Source organism: Pongo pygmaeus, chromosome X (genome assembly GCF_028885625.2).
Source record: "Pongo pygmaeus isolate AG05252 chromosome X, NHGRI_mPonPyg2-v2.0_pri, whole genome shotgun sequence".
NCBI classification, from domain to species: domain Eukaryota; kingdom Metazoa; phylum Chordata; class Mammalia; order Primates; family Hominidae; genus Pongo; species Pongo pygmaeus.
This window is the reverse complement of record NC_072396.2, coordinates 108,347,669-108,365,915: the sequence shown is the minus strand read 5'-3', so window position 1 is coordinate 108,365,915 and position 18,247 is coordinate 108,347,669. Positions and strand designations below refer to the sequence as shown.

Sequence of the window (18,247 nt, the reverse complement as noted above, 5' to 3'; positions counted from 1 at the left end):
CTCGCCCCCTCGCCCCCAAATCGGCTTTCACAACACTGCCGCTTTTTCCAATCTGGGTCTCCGCTCAAGCTGGGAGTAGCTAGTTAAGCAGCAACTTGGAGCTACTGTTCCCCGCACAGCATGTTCACTACCTGCACCATGCTTGCGCACGCTCGCCCTATTTTTTGTACGCCCTGGACACGAATGCGTCCCCACGGGGTCGCACTCACAACTAGATGTACTATGTATGCTAATAGGGGGCGTTTAACCGACGCGCGTGCATACGCTTTGAACCTGCGGAAGGCACCGTACCGCTATATAGGGCGCGCAAGTGCCAGACGGCGCCAGAAAGAGGTCCCGGCGCCAGAAAAGCGCTCGCCCGAGCCATTGGTCCCAGAGCCAGTTCCAACCCCGGGATCGCCGCGGAACCCCGCGCAGAGTCTGCAGAAGTGCACAGCTTTATCGACAGCGCTTGAAGCATGGAGTCTCTTCGCGGGTACACCCACAGTGATATTGGCTACCGCAGCCTGGCAGTCGGCGAGGACATCGAGGAAGTGAATGGTTAGTGCTTGGACAGGGACGGGAGCTTTCGCGAACTCCAAAAGAGGAATTTTTCCCTGGGAGAGGCAAGCGGACAGGACGCTGCGCGGCTGTCGCAGTTGCTCTTCCATAGCGGGTCCCCTGCCTCCTCCAGCCCACGCGCCGTGGGCTCCAACGCCCTGGTGTCTCTCTTTTGCTTTCCTCCCTTCCCAGATGAGAAACTTACCGTGACCTCGCTGATGGCAAGGGGAGGAGAGGACGAGGAGAATCCACGGTCCGAACCTGAGTACGGAACAGAAGCGGAAAACAACGTTGGCACGGAAGGGTCGGTCCCCTCGGACGACCAAGACCGTGAGAGTGGCGGCGGCCACGAGCCGAAGCAACAGCAGGAGGAACCGCCCCTGCCCGAGCCGGAGCAACAGCAGGAGGAGCCGCCCATGCTCGAGCTGAAGCAAGAGCAGGAGGAGCCGCCCCAGGAGACCGTGGAGGGGCCACAGCCGGCGGAGGGGCCACAAACCGCTGAGGGACCACAGCCCCCAGAGAGGAAACGCCGCCGCCGCACCGCGTTCACCCAGTTTCAGCTGCAGGAGCTGGAGAACTTTTTCGATGAAGCTCAATATCCCGACGTTGTGGCGCGGTAAGTGGCTTGCCCCGGAGGCGCCCAGTTCATCCCGGGGCCCTTTCACCGGAGCCAAAAGCCACGTAGGGGGCTCACGGGCGCTGGCTCCGCCCTTGGTTTTTGGGGGACGTGGGGGGCGGGGCGCGGAGGATGTGAAAGACTGGGGCGGGAGTAGGGTAAAGAGAGTGAGGTAGGGTCGGATCCCGCCTTTATTTAAAATTTTGGCAGTTTGCTCATCATGAGTTGTTTTTGCATTAATTTTGATACGTTTTAATATTGCATTAAAATATTGTTTGTCTTGATTATTGAGTTTTTTAGCGCCATTTACATTGTGCGCGCGTGGCGAGCGCCTCACTCTTTTCGCCCTAGTAACCCTGCCACGTGGAGCGCACTTTTACAACCAGGGGGCGGACTTTTGAGCTTTCGGTAGCCAGCGACCCCTTTCCTTCGCTAGCCTTATCGGAGCCCTCCTCATACCGACCCGTAGTGTACGAAGGGGCAGGCCTTTTCTGGCCAGGCTGGAATGGGGGGCGGGGGGCACCTGGACAGGTCAGAGTAGGGTTTAGGGGACCTTTCTGGCTTCGTTGTACTTAGCCTTCGCCCGGCAAAGAGCAAAAAAGAATTTCCCTAGGGCGCGCTTGGCCGATGTGGTTTGGAGTTCCCTCCCTGAGAGTTCACCTCTCCCTTTTACAATAAACAGAAATACTGTGGTTCAATACAGCGCTTTAAAGGTGTTTCGGCATTTCATTTTTTTTGTTTTTTTTCACGGACGGACTTCCCAAGGAAAGATTTCCAGGGTTGTTCTCTGCTGTTTCACAAACAGAAGAATTGAGTCATATTCAGCTAACAAACCATCGGGCGCTTTTACATATGTTCCCTTTTTCTATCTTATTTAACAGCGAAGTTGTTCATGGGGAAAACCTCCTAAAGCGAGTCCCGACCGTATTACAGAAAACTGCACTGGGAGGTGGGGGATAGAAGTAATGTACATTCATATATATATATATAATTTTTTTTTTTTTTGAGACGGAGTCTCACTCTGTCGCCCAGGCTGGAGAGCAGTGGCGCGATCTCTCCTCGCTGCAGCCTCCGCCTCCCGGGTTCAAACGATTTTCCTGCCTCAGCCTCCCTAGTAGCTGGGATTACAGGCATGCGCCACCATGCCCGGTTAATTTTTGTATTTTTAGTAGAGACAGGGTTTCACCATGCTGGCCAGGCTTGTCTTGAACTCCTCAGCACCCTCTTCGGCCTCCCAAAGTGCTGAGCCCAGCCACGTTCATATTATTTCATTTTATCCACAACTCCAAATACTGAATATTTGTAATTTTCTCCCCTAAGAGAGAGACTTGCAGCTCGCCTGAATTTGACTGAAGACAGAGTGCAGGTCAGTAAATCTTGAAAAAGCAATTTGGCAGGACAACCATTCTAAAGCATGCTTTAGGTTTTGTCCTGGACATTCTCAAGCTGGTGTTTTCTGTTGTCTTTTCCATGGTTGGCAAATAAGTTTTGAACAGTAGGGGCTTTAGTGGTAGAAAATAGGATGTGTAAACTTCAGATTATGGAAATTGCTCATAAACAGAGGAAATATGATTTCCTAAAAGAAAAAAAGATGTGTTTTCATCTTCCTTTTATATCTGTATCTGCCTTTCTCTCCATATAGTGTATGCACATGTGTATGTACATATACACATTTACATACACATATATGCACATGTATACACATACATACATACATATATTCCAATAAATAAGATTAACCTTCTTCTAACACTGGTATCCTCTAGGGAGAATGTTAGTTTTCCCTAAAGGACTACTTCTATATGGAGTCATGTTCGGGGCTCAATCTGACCTCGGAAGTATTCAAATTAATACACAGAAGAGCTCAGTTTTATAAGAAGGTTCAACTGTACTAAATTATTTAAAATATTTAAAACCTAGCACAAGCACTTAGCTAAATGAGTGAATTTATATTTAGGCATTGGGGTGAAGGAGTAATTCACACACAGAACACAGTACTAAAGTAGAGAGTGGCAGCCCTAAATTTTAATTTTTTGGGAAGATTTTGATGTCAGCCTGAAAACATTGCTAACATATTTCAATTAAGTGGTAATGGGGAAAACATTTGTAAGCTTTGGAAAACTGTCTTTAAAAAATGATACAAAAAAAGAAAGAAGAATTTGAATAAAGTTCCCTTACCTAAGAAGGGTGGAAAGATTAGAGAAGAATTGTATACAGTCAAACACATGCATTGCAGATGTCACACAAATTCAACTTTATGAAACTACCAAATGCAGAAGAGAATGTTCGCTTTTTTGTAAACACCTTAGAAAAAACATCTTAGATGTTTTATTCTTTTTGGTGATATTATTTTGAAAAGTTGGGTTTTCTGGAATTTGATTGATTAGGGGGTTCTCTCAGTGCAGGCAAGATTCTTACCTGTGTTGATTTAAAATACCTTTTCATTTACTCAGGCAGTTATGACTAATTTTGCAGGTCATGGGATCAAAAGGTGACTGTTTGAAATTACAGAAGACCATAGCTGCATCAAGGAAGTATTTGCAAAAAAAAAAAAAAAAAAAAAAAAAAAAAGTTAGAATGGGCTTATTAGCTTTAGCTTTGCCTCAGGGTGTGTGTGTGAGTGCAGTGATGGAAATGCACTGCACGCCTGTGGGTGTGATGTCTGGAAAAGCAGCCCAACAAAGTAGACCACTGAATGCTGGAGTCCTGATGCCACGGGCCTATAGCCTCAGGTTGGGATGACGTATCCTCTGCCTTCTCAGGGAAGCAAGGTAAACTCAGAGGAAAAGAAAAAAGGTTTGCTGAGCTGCTTTTTTCCCTCCCAGGGTTTACATAGGCCTCTCAATGGATTTATGAAGGAAGGAAGGAAGAAAGAGCCAGAAAATACAAAGAAGGAGAAAAGACAATGTTCTCATCTATTTCCAAATTCTATAGCATGAATATCCCCCAAAGACACTTTTAATAGACACTCTCCTCCTTTTCTTTGCAAATATAGTAGACTTATTTTATGAAATCAGTATTAAGAATACAGACCCAATATGGGCCCATACCAAAATTTGCTGTCTGTTGGCTTTGGTTATGTTTAGGCAGGGGTGACCACTAGCACATCTGAGCCCCTCCCTCACTCCTCTAAGATATTTCAGCAATAAGAAAATAGCTTCACCTGTTGCAGTTTAAAGTCTCAATGGCATATAGAATTGCATGTTATGTTTTTTTCTATTACGACGTTAACCGTTCAAAATACTAAACCAATTCATTTTTCCCCTCTGAAGGTTTGGTTTCAGAACAGAAGAGCCAAGTGGAAACGAAATCAGAGGGTGCTAATGTTGAGAAACATTGCTGCTGCTACCCTGGCCCGCCCTTCAGACATGTTCTTGGGTGGGGCCTATAATGCTGCTCCTGCTCTGGATCCTGCTTTGTGTGTTCATCTGGTGCCACAACTACCTAGACCACCTGTGCTGCCTGTGCCACCTATGCCACTCAGGCCACCCATGGTCCCTATGCAACCCAGGCCACCCATGGCACCTATGCCACCCGGGCCACGCATGGCGCCTGTGCCACCCGGGCCACGCATGGCGCCTGTGCCACCCGGGCCACGCATGGCGCCTGTGCCACCCGGGCCACCCATGGCGCGTATGCCACCCGGGCCACCCATGGCGCCTGTGCCACCCGGGCCACCCATGGCACGTATGCCACCCGGGCCACCCATGGCACTTGTGCCACCCGGGCCACCCATGGCACCTGGGCCACCCGGGCCACCCATGGCACCTGGGCCACCCATGGCACTTGGGCCACCCATGGCGCCTGTGCCACCCGGGCCACCTATGGCGCCTATGCCACCCAGGCCACGTGTGCCTCACCCTGGCCTGGCTCCTGTACGCATCACATGGGCCCCTGTCATCAACAGTTATTATGCAGGTCCCTTTTTCTAAAGTAAGGTCTTCATGACAGTTTTTCCAAAGTTCTTTCCTGCCAGATAGAAATTGTGCACAGCACAGCATCAAGTAATTCGTTAGATGCTTGTTAAATGAAATGGATAGATGAACAAAGTTAACGAATGCCCTGTTATTTTTGTAGGCCACATAATTGTAGTGTTTTCAATAAAGATGTGACTTAATAGTATGTTGGTTTTGTATGCCAAATGGGGTCAGTAGAATATGGATGGGAATTGCTAAGGGATTGCAATTTGAATAGAATGGTGAAGAGGCCTCTTCTCATCAGGTAATATCCCTGAGTCACCATCAATGTGTCCTGCACATCACACAGTTTGCCAAGTGCCCATGATGGGTTTACATTGACCCACCCATTGTCCCTCCACACCTCCCTCCACCCCATCCTCACCCCTCCACCCTGCCCCATTGGGAACATATAAATGTGCAGGATGGGAAGGGGTGAGTCTGAGAACAGTGCGTTTCCAGGGAGGGCCACGTTCCATTCATGCTAAGGAGCTCAGGCTAAATCATGGACTCTAAGAGAAACTTACTAAGACGCTACTCACAGAGCCTTGAGGGAACGGGGCAGCCAAATGTGCATCTAGTACTCTCCAAATTCTGCTCCCTGCCCCCTTTTTTTTTTCTTTTGAGACATGTCTCTGTCGCCCAGGCTGGAGTGCAGTTACATGATCATAGCTCATTGCACCCTCGAACTCCTGGGCTCAAGTGATCCTCCTGCCTCAGCCTCCTGAGTAGCTGGGACTACAGGTGCACCACCAAGCCTGGCTAGTTTCTGTTGTATATTTTGTAGAGATAGGGGTCTCATTGCAGTGCCCAGGCTGGTCTCAAACTCCTGTTCTCGAGCGATCCTCCTGCCTCCAGCCTCCCAAAGTGCTGGGATTACAGGTGTGAGCCACTACACCCAGCCTGCCCTCCGCTTTGTGGAGGAGACAGAGGAATAGGAACTATTCTGGCCCAGAGGTTCTGCAACTTCAAAGGAGACACAAGAAGGGGCTCCATCAAGACCAGAAAGAGGTGCTCTCTCTTTTCTGCACCATTAGGCCAGGAGAACCTATTACTATAGCTTCCCCACCTAAGAAGTGAGCAGTCACACCTTCCAGTGTGTTTTTCACCTTCAACATCTTGGTTCCTGCCAATTAAATTGAAAGGGAATCTTTTGGTTTAGTGCTGTTCAAAGCAAGAGATGGTCCCTGAGCAATGTTCCAGAATAATCACTCATTGAAAAGAAGCGGTCAGATCTTTGCTATGTCTGCAGTCTTTATGCAAATCTGCCTCGGTAGGAAGCAACAAATCCAAAATGGGGGAGTGGGAGGAGGCCAAGCCCACTATTTTTTAAACATTTAACTTTTTCGTAGAGCCATTACTTTTGAGCAATTTCTAGCCATTTGCAGTAATTTTATGAACACATTTTATGCTATGAAATGATTACAATGGCTTCAGATAAGGGTGTCATAGTTATACCAGAATTTCTTCTCACAGGAAGTGGGCTTGAGGGGGTTATCAAAGACAAGTTTCACAGCAGTTACATGCTCCCAGTTTGAAGGGCAGCTCTGTTTTCTCAGAAAAGCATACTTTTTTTTGCAGTGTTGCCTGATACTTTTTTTTTTTAAAGACTGAGTTTCGCTGTTGTTGCCCAGGCTGGAGTGCCGTGGAGAGACCTTGGCTCACTGCAACCTTCGCCTCCCGGGCTCAAGTGATTCTGCTGCCTCATCCTCCCGAATAGCTGGGACTACAGGCGCCTGCCACCATGCCCGGCTAATTTTTTGTATTTTTAGTATAGACGGGCTTTGATCACTTTGGCCAGGCTGGTCTCGAACTCCTGACCTCAGGTGATCCACTCCCCATCAGCCTCCCAAAGTGCTGGGATTACAGGCGTGAGCCACCACACCGGGCCCGCCTGATACTTTTTATTCCTTTCTTCTCTCCCTTCACACATAAGGATGTCAAGCATTAGCAAAGCAGTTAGAGTCTTAGATTAGATTATATCTAAGATTTCTGCAGCAAGGAGGTCATTACCTCCCCAGGAGTCCCAGTCTCTGATGGGAGTGAGAAACATCCAGGAATGCATCTGTGATGCCCATTGCCATCCTCACCGGGTGATTTTGAAACTCAGCCTTTCTTGTTTCCCATTGTTGAACTTTTCCCTTTTGTTAACATCCGGTTTCTCAATGCCTTAAGTCCTCTTGGAGCTACAGGGTCTGTACAAATAAAGGTGCCAATACCCCATCCAGCCTTGCCACCCTGAGACTCAAAGCCAAACAGCATCCAGCACACGAATCCCACAGTTAATTCATAACCAATTGGACACACACCAACATAGAACATTTTTTTCATCTCAGGCAGCCTGGAAGAAGCAAAAATACGAATATTCTTTTGCATATGTGAATAGGGTCTTCAAGAGACATTTATATTATTTTAAAGTCATATCTACTTCTTCCAGGTTCCAGATGATTTAAGGAGGGATAATGGGATGGGGACAGGAAATATGCAAAACATTCCTGCACATAAATACTTCCTCTTGGCCAGGCGCGGTTGCTCACGCCTGCAATCCTAGTACTTTGGGAAGACAAGGTGAGAGGATCACTTGAGCCCAGCAGTTGGAGACCAGCCTCTATAACATAGTGAGATGCCATCTTTACAAAAAATTTTAAAAATGTAATTGGGTATGTTGGCACATGCCTATAGTCCCACCTACTCAGGAGGTTGATGTGGGAGGATCACTTGAGCCTGTGAGGTTGAGGCTGCAGTGAGCTATGATCCAACCACTTTACTCCAGCTTGGGCGACAGAGCCAGACCCTGGCTCAAAAAATAACAACAGAAAAATAAACACCAAAACAAAACAAAACAAAAACAAAAAACAACCTTCCTCTCAGTCTAGGCTTTAAAAGGAGGAGGTCTACAATAATCTCAGAAAAAGCATGTCTCTGTCTCTCTCTCTCTTTTTAGGGACAGGGTCTCACTCTGTAGCTAGGACTACAAACGCGTGTCACCACACCAGGCTAATTTTTTTTTTTTTTTTTGCAAGATGAGGTTGCACTCTGTTGCCCAGGCTGGTCTCAAACTCCTGGCGTCAAGCAATCCTTCAACTTTAGCCTCCCAATGTTTGGGGATTAGAGGTGCGAGCCACTGCGCCTGGCTTCTAAACAGCATTTCTCTTAAAGCGCGTTTCCAATTCCCTAAGACATGGATAAGAATTATTGTAATATAAGGAAATTAATTTATAAAAAGGCTTTAGAAATTGGCTCTCAGCAAATAACATTCACCTCTCATGGATGGTCTTTGCAGAAGTTAGTTTTGGCTGAAAAGTTATGAATGTGATCTCAGGAGGGGTGCAGGAGCTTCAGCATTGTGCAGTACTCTAATAATTCTGGATATGCTATTGCTTTCTAAAGTTGTTTCACATTGAAGAACATATGCCAAGGAGCTTTCACAATAGTAATTTTTATGGTCAAATTAAGCAGGGAGAAGGTGAGCTATTTAGGGGGACAAGAAGCCTCTTTGAATAAAACTAGATTTATATAACTTGGATCTTGTTTCAAATAGATGTCATCAGAACTTAGAGGTATAACTTGGAAGTGCCTGAGAATCAAAATTCTAAGCCATTACTTGGACTACAAGTACTTAGAAAAAAGGGGCAAAGAAAGAAGGGACTAGAAATAATTCTTTAGCTGAGAATACAAGGGTCTGCCTTGAGATAGGTGTGAAAGGTGACTTCTTAAACAAAGAGAGAAATTACTGTAAATGTATACAAAATAGAAGAACAGAGTTTGGTTTGACTTTTTTTCAAAAGAACAGACATTTGCCCGAATTTTGATCATGGGGTGTTATATTTAAAATTGGGCATGTTCTGAGCATGCATGGATGTACTGTTTTTCTACCCAATCATTTGGAGCTGGTAGCTCTAGGAATTGTTGAAAACCTGAAGGTAAAATATGGTGCTTAAATAGAGTCCTGGTCAGATGCAGCAACTCACGTCTATAATTTCAACACTTCGGGAAGCTGAAGCCGGAGGATCGCTTGAGGCCAAGTGTTTGAGACCCTCCTGGGCAACATAGCAAGACTCTGTTTCTACAATTTTTTTAAAAAATGTATCCTGTAGTCCCAGCTACTTGGAAGGTTGAGGCAGGAGGATGGGTTTAGCTCAAGAGTTTGAGGCTGCAATGAGCTATGATTACACCATTGCACTCCAGCCTGGGCAACACAGCAAGACCTTGTCTCTAAAAATAAATGATTAAATAAAAATTTAGTCCTTTACCGAATTTCCTAATTGGTAAATCCAACTTTGTCTAATTCAGATTTCTGTATCCCAGGGACTCCTACTGATGGAAGTAGGGGAGTTAGTACAAAGTGTTGCATAGATCCTGGAGCAGGGCTCTCAAACCTTGAGTGGAGGCTCTCTGGAGGTAGTACATATCATAGCATAACCCTCATCACACACTCCTCTTTCTGAGAATGCTGCATGAAATTGGGGGAATTCATCTGGGACTTTCCTAATGCTCCCTTCCAATTAGTCAAGGCAGTAGGGTGACCCAAAGAGAATGAACCCTTTGCCTCAGACACCTCCTTTTTTCCTAGCAGGCACTTTCTCATGTTCCTTTGCAAGTGAGATGAATGTTCATGAGTCCTGCAGTAAAAGTATGGTGACCACAAGGAACCAATCCCATCATTTCATGCCACTCTTCCAAGCAATGGGCCTTTCTCTTTCTAGGGGACACGCAATTTAAAGGAAGAGACCATGGCATTCTTTTTGAGCCGAAGGGGGCTTTCACAGCCATCCAGTGCACTCTCTTCATTTTACAGATGAGGAGACACAGGCCCGGAGCAGCGGAATGGTCTGCCCGAGATAGCATGCAGAGTTCTTCCCAGAGAAGGCCAGCTTCTGTATCGCCATGGCCTCCCCTGGTGCCCAGGACTGCCCAGCTAGGGGCAGCACATACCATTGCAGGTGTAGCTTCTCAGTGTGTATCACCTCCAGCTGCCCAGACCTTTTTCCTTCAAGGGGCTATAAACTCAGGGCTCCTCCCCAAGCCTCGGCACTGGGCCATTTTACCTCTAGGAAAACTAAGCAACTTCCCCTGAAGGCATGCAGTATCCTGGTGTCCACTCTTGAACGCTGAACAGCAGGGGCTTGAGAGAGTGATGCAATTTGTACCCTTCTCACAAAAGGCCGAGTGTGCTTCCACTACAATAATCCTCATTTCCCCCAATCCCCTTGCAAAGCTGTGCCTGCCAACTGGCAGCACAGCACATAAGCAACAGCCAGTTCTGGGCTTGTGTTGAATTAACTTTTTTTGTAAAGTAGGCTAATAGTTTGGAAACTGTCATTATGCAATTTGTATTCATTTTGAAATGTGGTTATTTATGCTTTGCCTTGATCAATGTCACACTCTCTCCTTCTCAGATGTTAGCACAGCACTATGGGGCAGGGACCCAAGGTGCAATTGGTGTAAATTTAATTTTCAAATGCACCCCAATGGTCTGTGTGCCTCCGCATGAGAAGCGCAGGTCTTAAGGAGACTGTCTGGATTCCCAACATTTACATGCAAATATTTTTAGACTCTAGGAATACAAAAGACTCTTTCTGAAAGCACACTCTGTTGTGCTTCACAAACAAGGGGACACAAGTGATTGAAGAGATGGCATACAGGCATGGGCAGCATAATTGATACACCTGGACCCTTCTGAAACACAGCCCCCAGACAAAACTAGGGTCTCTATGAAAACTGTGGAGTTGGAACATAATTTTCTATTCCAGGCTCAAGAATCTTCGTTCAGGAAATAAATAAGAGGCAGGGTACAGACCAAGGAAGAGTCTCTGACCAATTCCCTTTGAACAAGAGAGACAAAGAGATGAAGCAGATGTTTGAAGTCAGGAGTAGGAAATCAGGCTGTAGTGACCTAGGGGAGAAAGAAAGCCATGTCTATGGCTGGGGACCAAGCTGCTGCTGTGGTGTGGGGAGATAGGTGGTAAGTTGGCACTGCCAACTGTATAGTGTCTCTGGGAGGTAGCCAGTGGGGCTCAAGGAGGTGGCTCTAGCCAGCAGCAGGGCTTTACAGAAGAGAAGACAGGAAAAACAGAACACAGGTTCATATGCAAATCAGTCCCTAGTATCTCTTTCCCCGGTCCCCATCACAAGGCAAAGCAATGCGGCTGCCCTTTCTCTTTTCCTCTCATTCCTACCTTCCATTAACTCAACTGATCATCCCAAGGGGCCTCTCCAGGACTGAAATATTCATGAGGAAAGAGGGAAAACCAGGATAGAGAGGGGGTCCTATGATATGATTGTCCCTGGCCAAGGTGCCCAGCCCCAGTACCTCAAGAAATACCCAGGATGGTTCTATTTCTTCACTTTAACCAGAAGGAATTTCCAAGCATGTCCAATGAATTTCATGGGCCCGTCTACCATATCAAAACCTCAATTCTAACAGGGAGTCACAGTCACACAGAAAAATTGCAAGGTACTGAATTGGTTCTTCTGCTGTTTATTTAACATAGAGGCTTAGACTTCAGGGTATCTCCATGGCCCAACCTGTTCTTCCATTAAATGAACATCTATAGTCTTAAAACTCTGCTTGAGGGCTCAATCCATTCATTCTAAATAGGAAGCAAGAAGGCTGGTCATCAATTGTGATGGTCAACAGGCAGGACATGAAAAGATAAGAAGGTCATCTTCACAAGTATGAAGTCCCTGTACAAGGGTAACAAGCAAAGCCCAGGCCAGAAATCAAGGTCTGTTCACCTCACACTACTCCTTATCATTTCCTCCCTGGGGAACCCTGAGAAGGCCTCAACCCACAGGCAAAGTTCAAATGGCATTTTGAATTTCTCTATTCATAGCCCCACTCCCTGACATTTCAGGGATCTTTGCACAAATGTGGCTTGTTCTCTCCCATAGCTGATAAGCCTTGTAAAATTATATATCAATGTCTCAATTAAATAGGATCATATTTGCAGAGAACATTGGTTCATCAGGATTGTGTATTTATTGCAGGGTAAGGTAAATCACCAGGAAAGTCTTTTTTCTCTTAATCCCTTTTTCCTTTTTAAGTCTTTTAAAATTATTTCGCTGTGGTTTTCATTGTGTTGTGCTTTGTATACCATTTAGAGAATTCCCAGAGGTCAGCATCCATTCAATCCAATTGCCTGCTTCTTTTTCAGTTACAGTCCTAGCAAGGAAGTTTGATCTCCAAAATGATGACCCTGAGGCACTGCAACCACACAGCGGACCTCCAGAATATGCCATGCTCATTTCTGACCCACACCTTTCTTAGCTGGTATTGTTCCATCCCCCTTCCTCGTCTAGCTGAATCATTCTGAGCTTGCTTCTGTCATGCATTTTCCTCCTCCTTTCAACTCTCCTCCTTCCTCTTCCTTCCCTTTCTCAACCTTACCTGCCCAGCTCTTGTCTCCCCTCCCTGAACCCCTGTGGGCCTGAAGTGTGCATCACTCATTTGACAGGAACCTTCATAACTTACAGCATTCCGCTAAAACCAAACTGTTTTGTGGATGTAATTCTTGTATCCCTTACCTGCGCAGTAAGCACCTGGAATTTACATCTGGTTTTCCTACTTTTCTTGTTCCCCCATTGCACCTACGATGGTGCTGTATATTTAACAATAATAAATAGTGATAATGGTAAAAGCTAAAATTTGCTAAGGGCTTACAATGTGCCAAATACCATGCTACGCATTATGTATGAATTAATAACTATCGCTATTTTGCAGATGAGGAAATTAAGACAAAAGAGATTAAATAACCTACCTGAAATCACACAGCTGATGAGTGGCTATGATAGAATTCAAGCCAAAGACTTTGAATCAAAGGTTTAATTTTGTTTGCTAGACTCTTTAAATTTGAGAGGAAAATGGACTAATGCATATTTTCACAATTTTTCAACGTAAAGGATAGAAATAGACAAAACATGGGTTTCTTGTTAATTTTCAGTTCATCAGAAAGTGCCATTAAAAAGAATAATCCCCATTTCTTGAGCATTCTGATCTATTAAGGATTTATTTTAATATATCATCATGCAATATTTCTGGATAAAAACTCAGTATTTAAAATCATTGAGTATCAAACTGGGAATTTTGATCTCATTTGTTCCTCTACCTGAACGCTTTTCTCTGTTTTAAGCTTTCCTTTTTAAAAGAGAAAGCAATCTCCCCTTTTCTAGGTGAATGGAGGACAGACTGTGAACAAACCATATCATTGGAATCTGGAAGCTTCATATTTTCAAAAGAAAGGTAAAACGAGTCATGAATATGGCCAACTCTGCTTGTTTGAATCAAAGGGTGTCTCTTTTGGTGATTTTTGTTTGTTTGTTTTTTGAGACAGATTCTCTCCTTGTCACCCAGGCTGGAGTGCAGTGACGCGATCTCAGCTCGCTGCAGCCTCAACCTCCCAGGCTCAAGCAATTCTCTTACCTCAGCCTCCCCAGTAGCTGGGACTATAGGCATGCACCACCCTGCTAAGTTTTGTATTTTTTGTGGAGATGGGGTTTTGCCATGCTGCCCAGGCTTGTCTCAAACTCCTGGGCTCAAGCGATCTGCCCACCTCCTCCTCTCAAAGTGCTGGAATTACAAGCATGAGCCACCGCGCCTGGCGGTGTTTTTTTTTTTGTTTTTTGTTTTTTTTAAGTTTATCAGACAATAGCTATGAAAGTAGTTAATGGACTACAGGCACTGGAACTGCAGGCAAGCACCATCACACCCAGCTAATTTAAGATGGAAACGTTCATCTTATGTATATTTCACCATAATTTTTTAAATGAAAAAGTAGTTTGTGGAGTGTTTCTTGCAATTCTACACTCCTGTATTCAAAGGAAGTCCTGTTCTTTTATTTTTGAACAAAACTGTCTTGAGTGTATCAAATGCCATAGTTCTACTTTTTCCCCACCTCCCCGAGGTCACTGTACCTGAAAAGCCCTTATATATGGAACCAAGTACAAGTACAGGGCAGGCATTTTCACACACTCTCTCCTATTTTAATCCTTTTTTTTTTTTTTTTTTTTTTTTTGAGACATGGTCTCGCTCTGTCATCCAGGCTGGAGTGCAATGGCGCGATGACAGCTCACTGCAGCCTTGACCTCCCAAGTGATCCTCCCACCTCAGTCTCCTGAGTAGCTGGGACTACAGGTGCATGCCACCACATCTGGCTAATTTTTGTATTTTTTGTAGAGAAGGGGTTTCACCATGTTCCCCAGGCTGGTCTTGAACTCCTGAGCTCAAGCAATCCACCCACCTCGGCCTCTCAAAGTGCTAGGATTATAGGGGTAAGCCTTTGCACCGGGCCTTTTCTTTTTTTCTTTTGAGATACCGTGTCTCGCTGTGTTGCCTAGGCTGAACTCAAATTCCTGGGCTCAAGTGAGCCTCTTGCCCTCAGCTTCCTGAGTAGCTGGGACTACAAGCGCATGCCACCATGCCCAGCTTTCCACATTTAATATGTCTGCATTGTTCTCAAATAGCAAATGCCAGCCTGAGCAACATAGTGAGACCCTGTCTCTACAAAAAATTTTAAAATTCGCTGGGTGTGGTGACACACTCATGTAGTCCCAGCTACTTGGGAGGCTGAGATGGGAGGATCACTTGAGCCTGGGAGGCGAAGGCTTCACTGAGCCGTGATGACCTTACTGCACTCCAGCAAGACCCTGTCTCAAAAAGAAAAAAATAATAATAAACAAATTGTAAAAAAGAAATAGCAAATAAGCAGCACATTTATCTCTGAATATATCCACAACAAAAGTTTTGTACCTTAAATGCTGCAAATTATAAACATCACAAACTGGAATTAAGCAATGCAGGGCCAGAGGGCTGTATCTTACTTATGTCTGAATTCACTTTTTTCCATTTTCTCCCCTTTCACACAGTAGATGTGAATCTATAGTTGTTAAATTATATTTGGAATCTGTGACACCACTGTCCATTTGGCTGTGTTTTCAAATCCAGTTTCTTGGCAAAATTTTGGAACTACGTCAATTTCCACCCCCTTTTGGATAGTGAAGAAGAGCTTCCCCACACTAAGCATTGACTTCTAGGATGGTCAACCCACAACCTCTTCCTCTGGGGACCCAGTATGCAGCAGAGCACTCAGCTGCTCCTCCCAAGTCTCATGGCAAGCTCTGCATTTGGGGCTGTTCCCACTCCCTCTTCCTTTTCCACACATACACATGCATATGTGAGCACACACACATATGCACACACCAGATCTTTTTTAAATTTTATTTTATTTTAAGTTCCAGGATACATGAGTAGGACGTGCAGGTTTGTTACATAGGTAAAAGTGTGCCATGCACACAACAGATCTTTAACTTGAAAATATCCTGGAATGATCACATCAGTTCATTTCCTTCTGCCCTTCTTTTGGTCATTAGAATGCCCTCAACAAGCTCCAGCCACATCGTTTCCACCTGTTGGCAGATATAGCTGTCAAGCTGCACCCAAATGAGGTCATATGAGAAACAATTGCCTGTTGATGGCAGAGTTTTTCCAATGAGAAATTCCAATTGGCTAACACAGGACTTCCGGAAATATTTCCTAAATCTAGTGGCCTAATATCATCAAACTCCTTCCTACAAAAAGCAAGAAGAATTCATTATCAGAGAAGAAAGCCTGCTAAGCCAGGTGTTAGAAAGACCAACAAAGCCAGCACCCCAGCAGGGTATCTTGGCTTGCGAGTCTGTATTGACTAAGAAGTATTCAGCAAGAAAATTAACTTTTAAAAGAACTTTCAATAACAGATTAGTGATTTAAAACTTTTTTTTTAGTCTTGCAATCCTTTTAAACAATTAGTGGCATAATTGGAAAGGGTCTACAAATTCAAATGGACTACCTATGAAAGGGTTCTCCCCAACACTCCCCCTGCCCAATACCATCCTCAGAACCCTGCCAAGGTGCACTGAATGACAGCCATCACCTGCTCTTTGGAGGGTCTCAGATTGTCAAAAGGGGCAGTGAATGGAAGTTGAATGCCCTGGTAGCTCATAACACAAATTAATTCCAGAAAAGGGATCAGTGTAGTCACTGTAAATGAAAATAATTCCTCCCTCTGGGCTGGGCTGAAATTCCATGGGAGGTGCCGTCCGAAAGCCCGACTCCACTGGTCACCTGAGCCTGTCAGCCAGTGGACTCTGGCCTCCCCTTACTTTCCATTCAAAAAACATGCTGCTCTAGGGAAACCCGGAAAGAGGAGCATCTTACTGCTCGTGGGAGGGGGAGAGAGGGTGTTCTCTGACGAACTAAAGCACTTACCCACCAAATGCGGGACACATAGATCACCCATTGTTGCAAAGTTTGTTTTTATAGGCAATCGAGGTGAAAGTGTATACCCTGGCATCACAAATGTCTAGTGGTAGGGGTCACCCCTCAAAATGTTATTAGAAAGTTCCCCCAACCCCCATCCCAAGTCTCATAACCTCTCTGCCTAAATTTAGCTCTTGGATCTCACCCTGTGACTAATTGTTTTTACATATAGGATGTCCATTTTTGCCATTTATTTATTTACTTGGGTCAGGGTCTTGCTCTGTCGCCCAGGCTGGAGTGCAGTGGTGAGAAGAGAGCTCACTGCAACTTCTGCCTCCCAGAATCCAGCGATCCTTCTGCCTCAGCTTCCTGAATAGCTAGAACCACAGGTGCGCATCACCATGCTCAGCTAGTATTTTTTATTTTTTATTTTTTGTAGAGACAGTGTCTCGCTATGGTTTCCAACACCTGGCCTCAAGCAATCGTCCTACCTCAGCCTCCCAAAGTGCTGGGATTACAGGTGTGAGCCACTGCACCTGGCCTATTTTTGCATATTTTATAGTATTCTTCACACTGATTATTTTAATGTCTGCATTCATATAATTTGTTTATATTATTTCATGGTAGATAATGAGCAAACAGATATTTGTTAAATTAATAAACATCTTTGTGTATATATGTAAATATATATACATACATCTATACATATATAAGAACAGAGAGATTTATGCTTTGAAATTATTTTCTTAGGATAAATTTCTGGGGCTAGAATAGTCAAAATGTATGAATCTCTTCATTGCTCTTGTTACATATTGCCATAGAAAGCTGTATAGAGCTTTGGTTAAGAACACAGGGTTGGCTGGGCACAGTGGCTCACTCCTGTAATCCCAGCACTTTGCGAGGCCAAGGCGGGCGGGTCATTTGAGGTCAGGAGTTCGAGATCAGCCTGGCCAACATGGTGAAACCCCGTCTCTACTAAAAATACAAAAATTATACGGGCGTGGAGGCGGGCTGAAGAATCTCTTGAATCTGGGAGGCGGAGGTTACAGTGAGCCGAGATCGTGCCATTGCACTCCAGCCCAGGTGACAGAGTGAGACTGTCTCAAAAAACAAAAAGCAGGGTTTGGACTTCAACAAAGTTTTTTTAGACTAGTTCTGCTCATACTAGCCATGTGATGGTGGACTAGTTACATCACCTGTCTGAGTCGCAGTTACCTCATTTATAAAATGGGAGAAATAATAGTTCCCTTGCACAGAAATGTTATGAAGAAGGTGGGCACAGTGTTGGTTACTGTTGTTATGATTTTCACTTCCAACATACATATTTCCCCACAACCTCATGAACATTGGATTTTACCAAATTTTTTTTTTTTTTTTTTTTTTTTGAGATGGAGTCTCACTGTGTCACCCAAGATGGAGTGCAGTGGCAGCGATCTCGGCTCACTGCAACCTCTGCCTCCCGGGTTCAGGCGATTCTCCTGCCTTAGGCTCCTGAGTAGCTGAGATTACAGGCTGTGCCACCATGCCCTGCTAATTTTTGTATTTTTAGTAGAAATAGGGTTTTGCCATGTTGGCCAGACTGGTCTTAAACTCCTGACCTCAGGTGATCTGCCTGCCTCTGCCTCCCAAAGTGGTGGGATTACAGGCATGAGCCACCGTGCCTGGCCGCAGGTGGACGGCTTGAGTACAGGAGTTCAAGATCAGCCTATACAACATGGCAAAATCTCATCTCTACCAAAAAATACAAAAAATTAGCCAGGCTAATTTTTTAAATTAGACTCTGTCTCAAAAATAAAAAGAAATGTTTTTTGTTGATTAAATAGGTATAAAAACAGTACTTTTTTGTGTTTGTATTTCCTTGTCACATAATAAGGTTTACATATTTTTCAAGTATTTAAT

General features: G+C 44.8%; 1 protein-coding gene across 1 annotated transcript; it reads left to right on the top strand.

Moving 5' to 3' along the window:
• The first annotated feature begins 322 nt into the window (after window positions 1-322).
• ESX1 (ESX homeobox 1) lies at window positions 323-5,278 on the top strand. The gene is made up of 4 exons (XM_054471776.1): window positions 323-540; window positions 733-1,156; window positions 2,477-2,522; window positions 4,429-5,278. The coding sequence occupies exons 1-4, from the start codon at window positions 459-461 to the stop codon at window positions 5,086-5,088; spliced, it is 1,212 nt and encodes a 403-aa protein (XP_054327751.1). The 5' UTR covers window positions 323-458; the 3' UTR covers window positions 5,089-5,278.
• Window positions 5,279-18,247: the final 12,969 nt, after the last annotated feature.

Coding starts and splice junctions, on each gene's coding strand:
- ESX1 (XM_054471776.1), top strand. CDS start 459: ATGGAGTCTCTTCGCGGGTACACCCACAGTGATATTGGCTACCGCAGC. Junction 541..732: donor GGACATCGAGGAAGTGAATG/GTTAGTGCTTGG, acceptor CTCCCTTCCCAG/ATGAGAAACTTACCGTGACC. Junction 1,157..2,476: donor TATCCCGACGTTGTGGCGCG/GTAAGTGGCTTG, acceptor TTCTCCCCTAAG/AGAGAGACTTGCAGCTCGCC.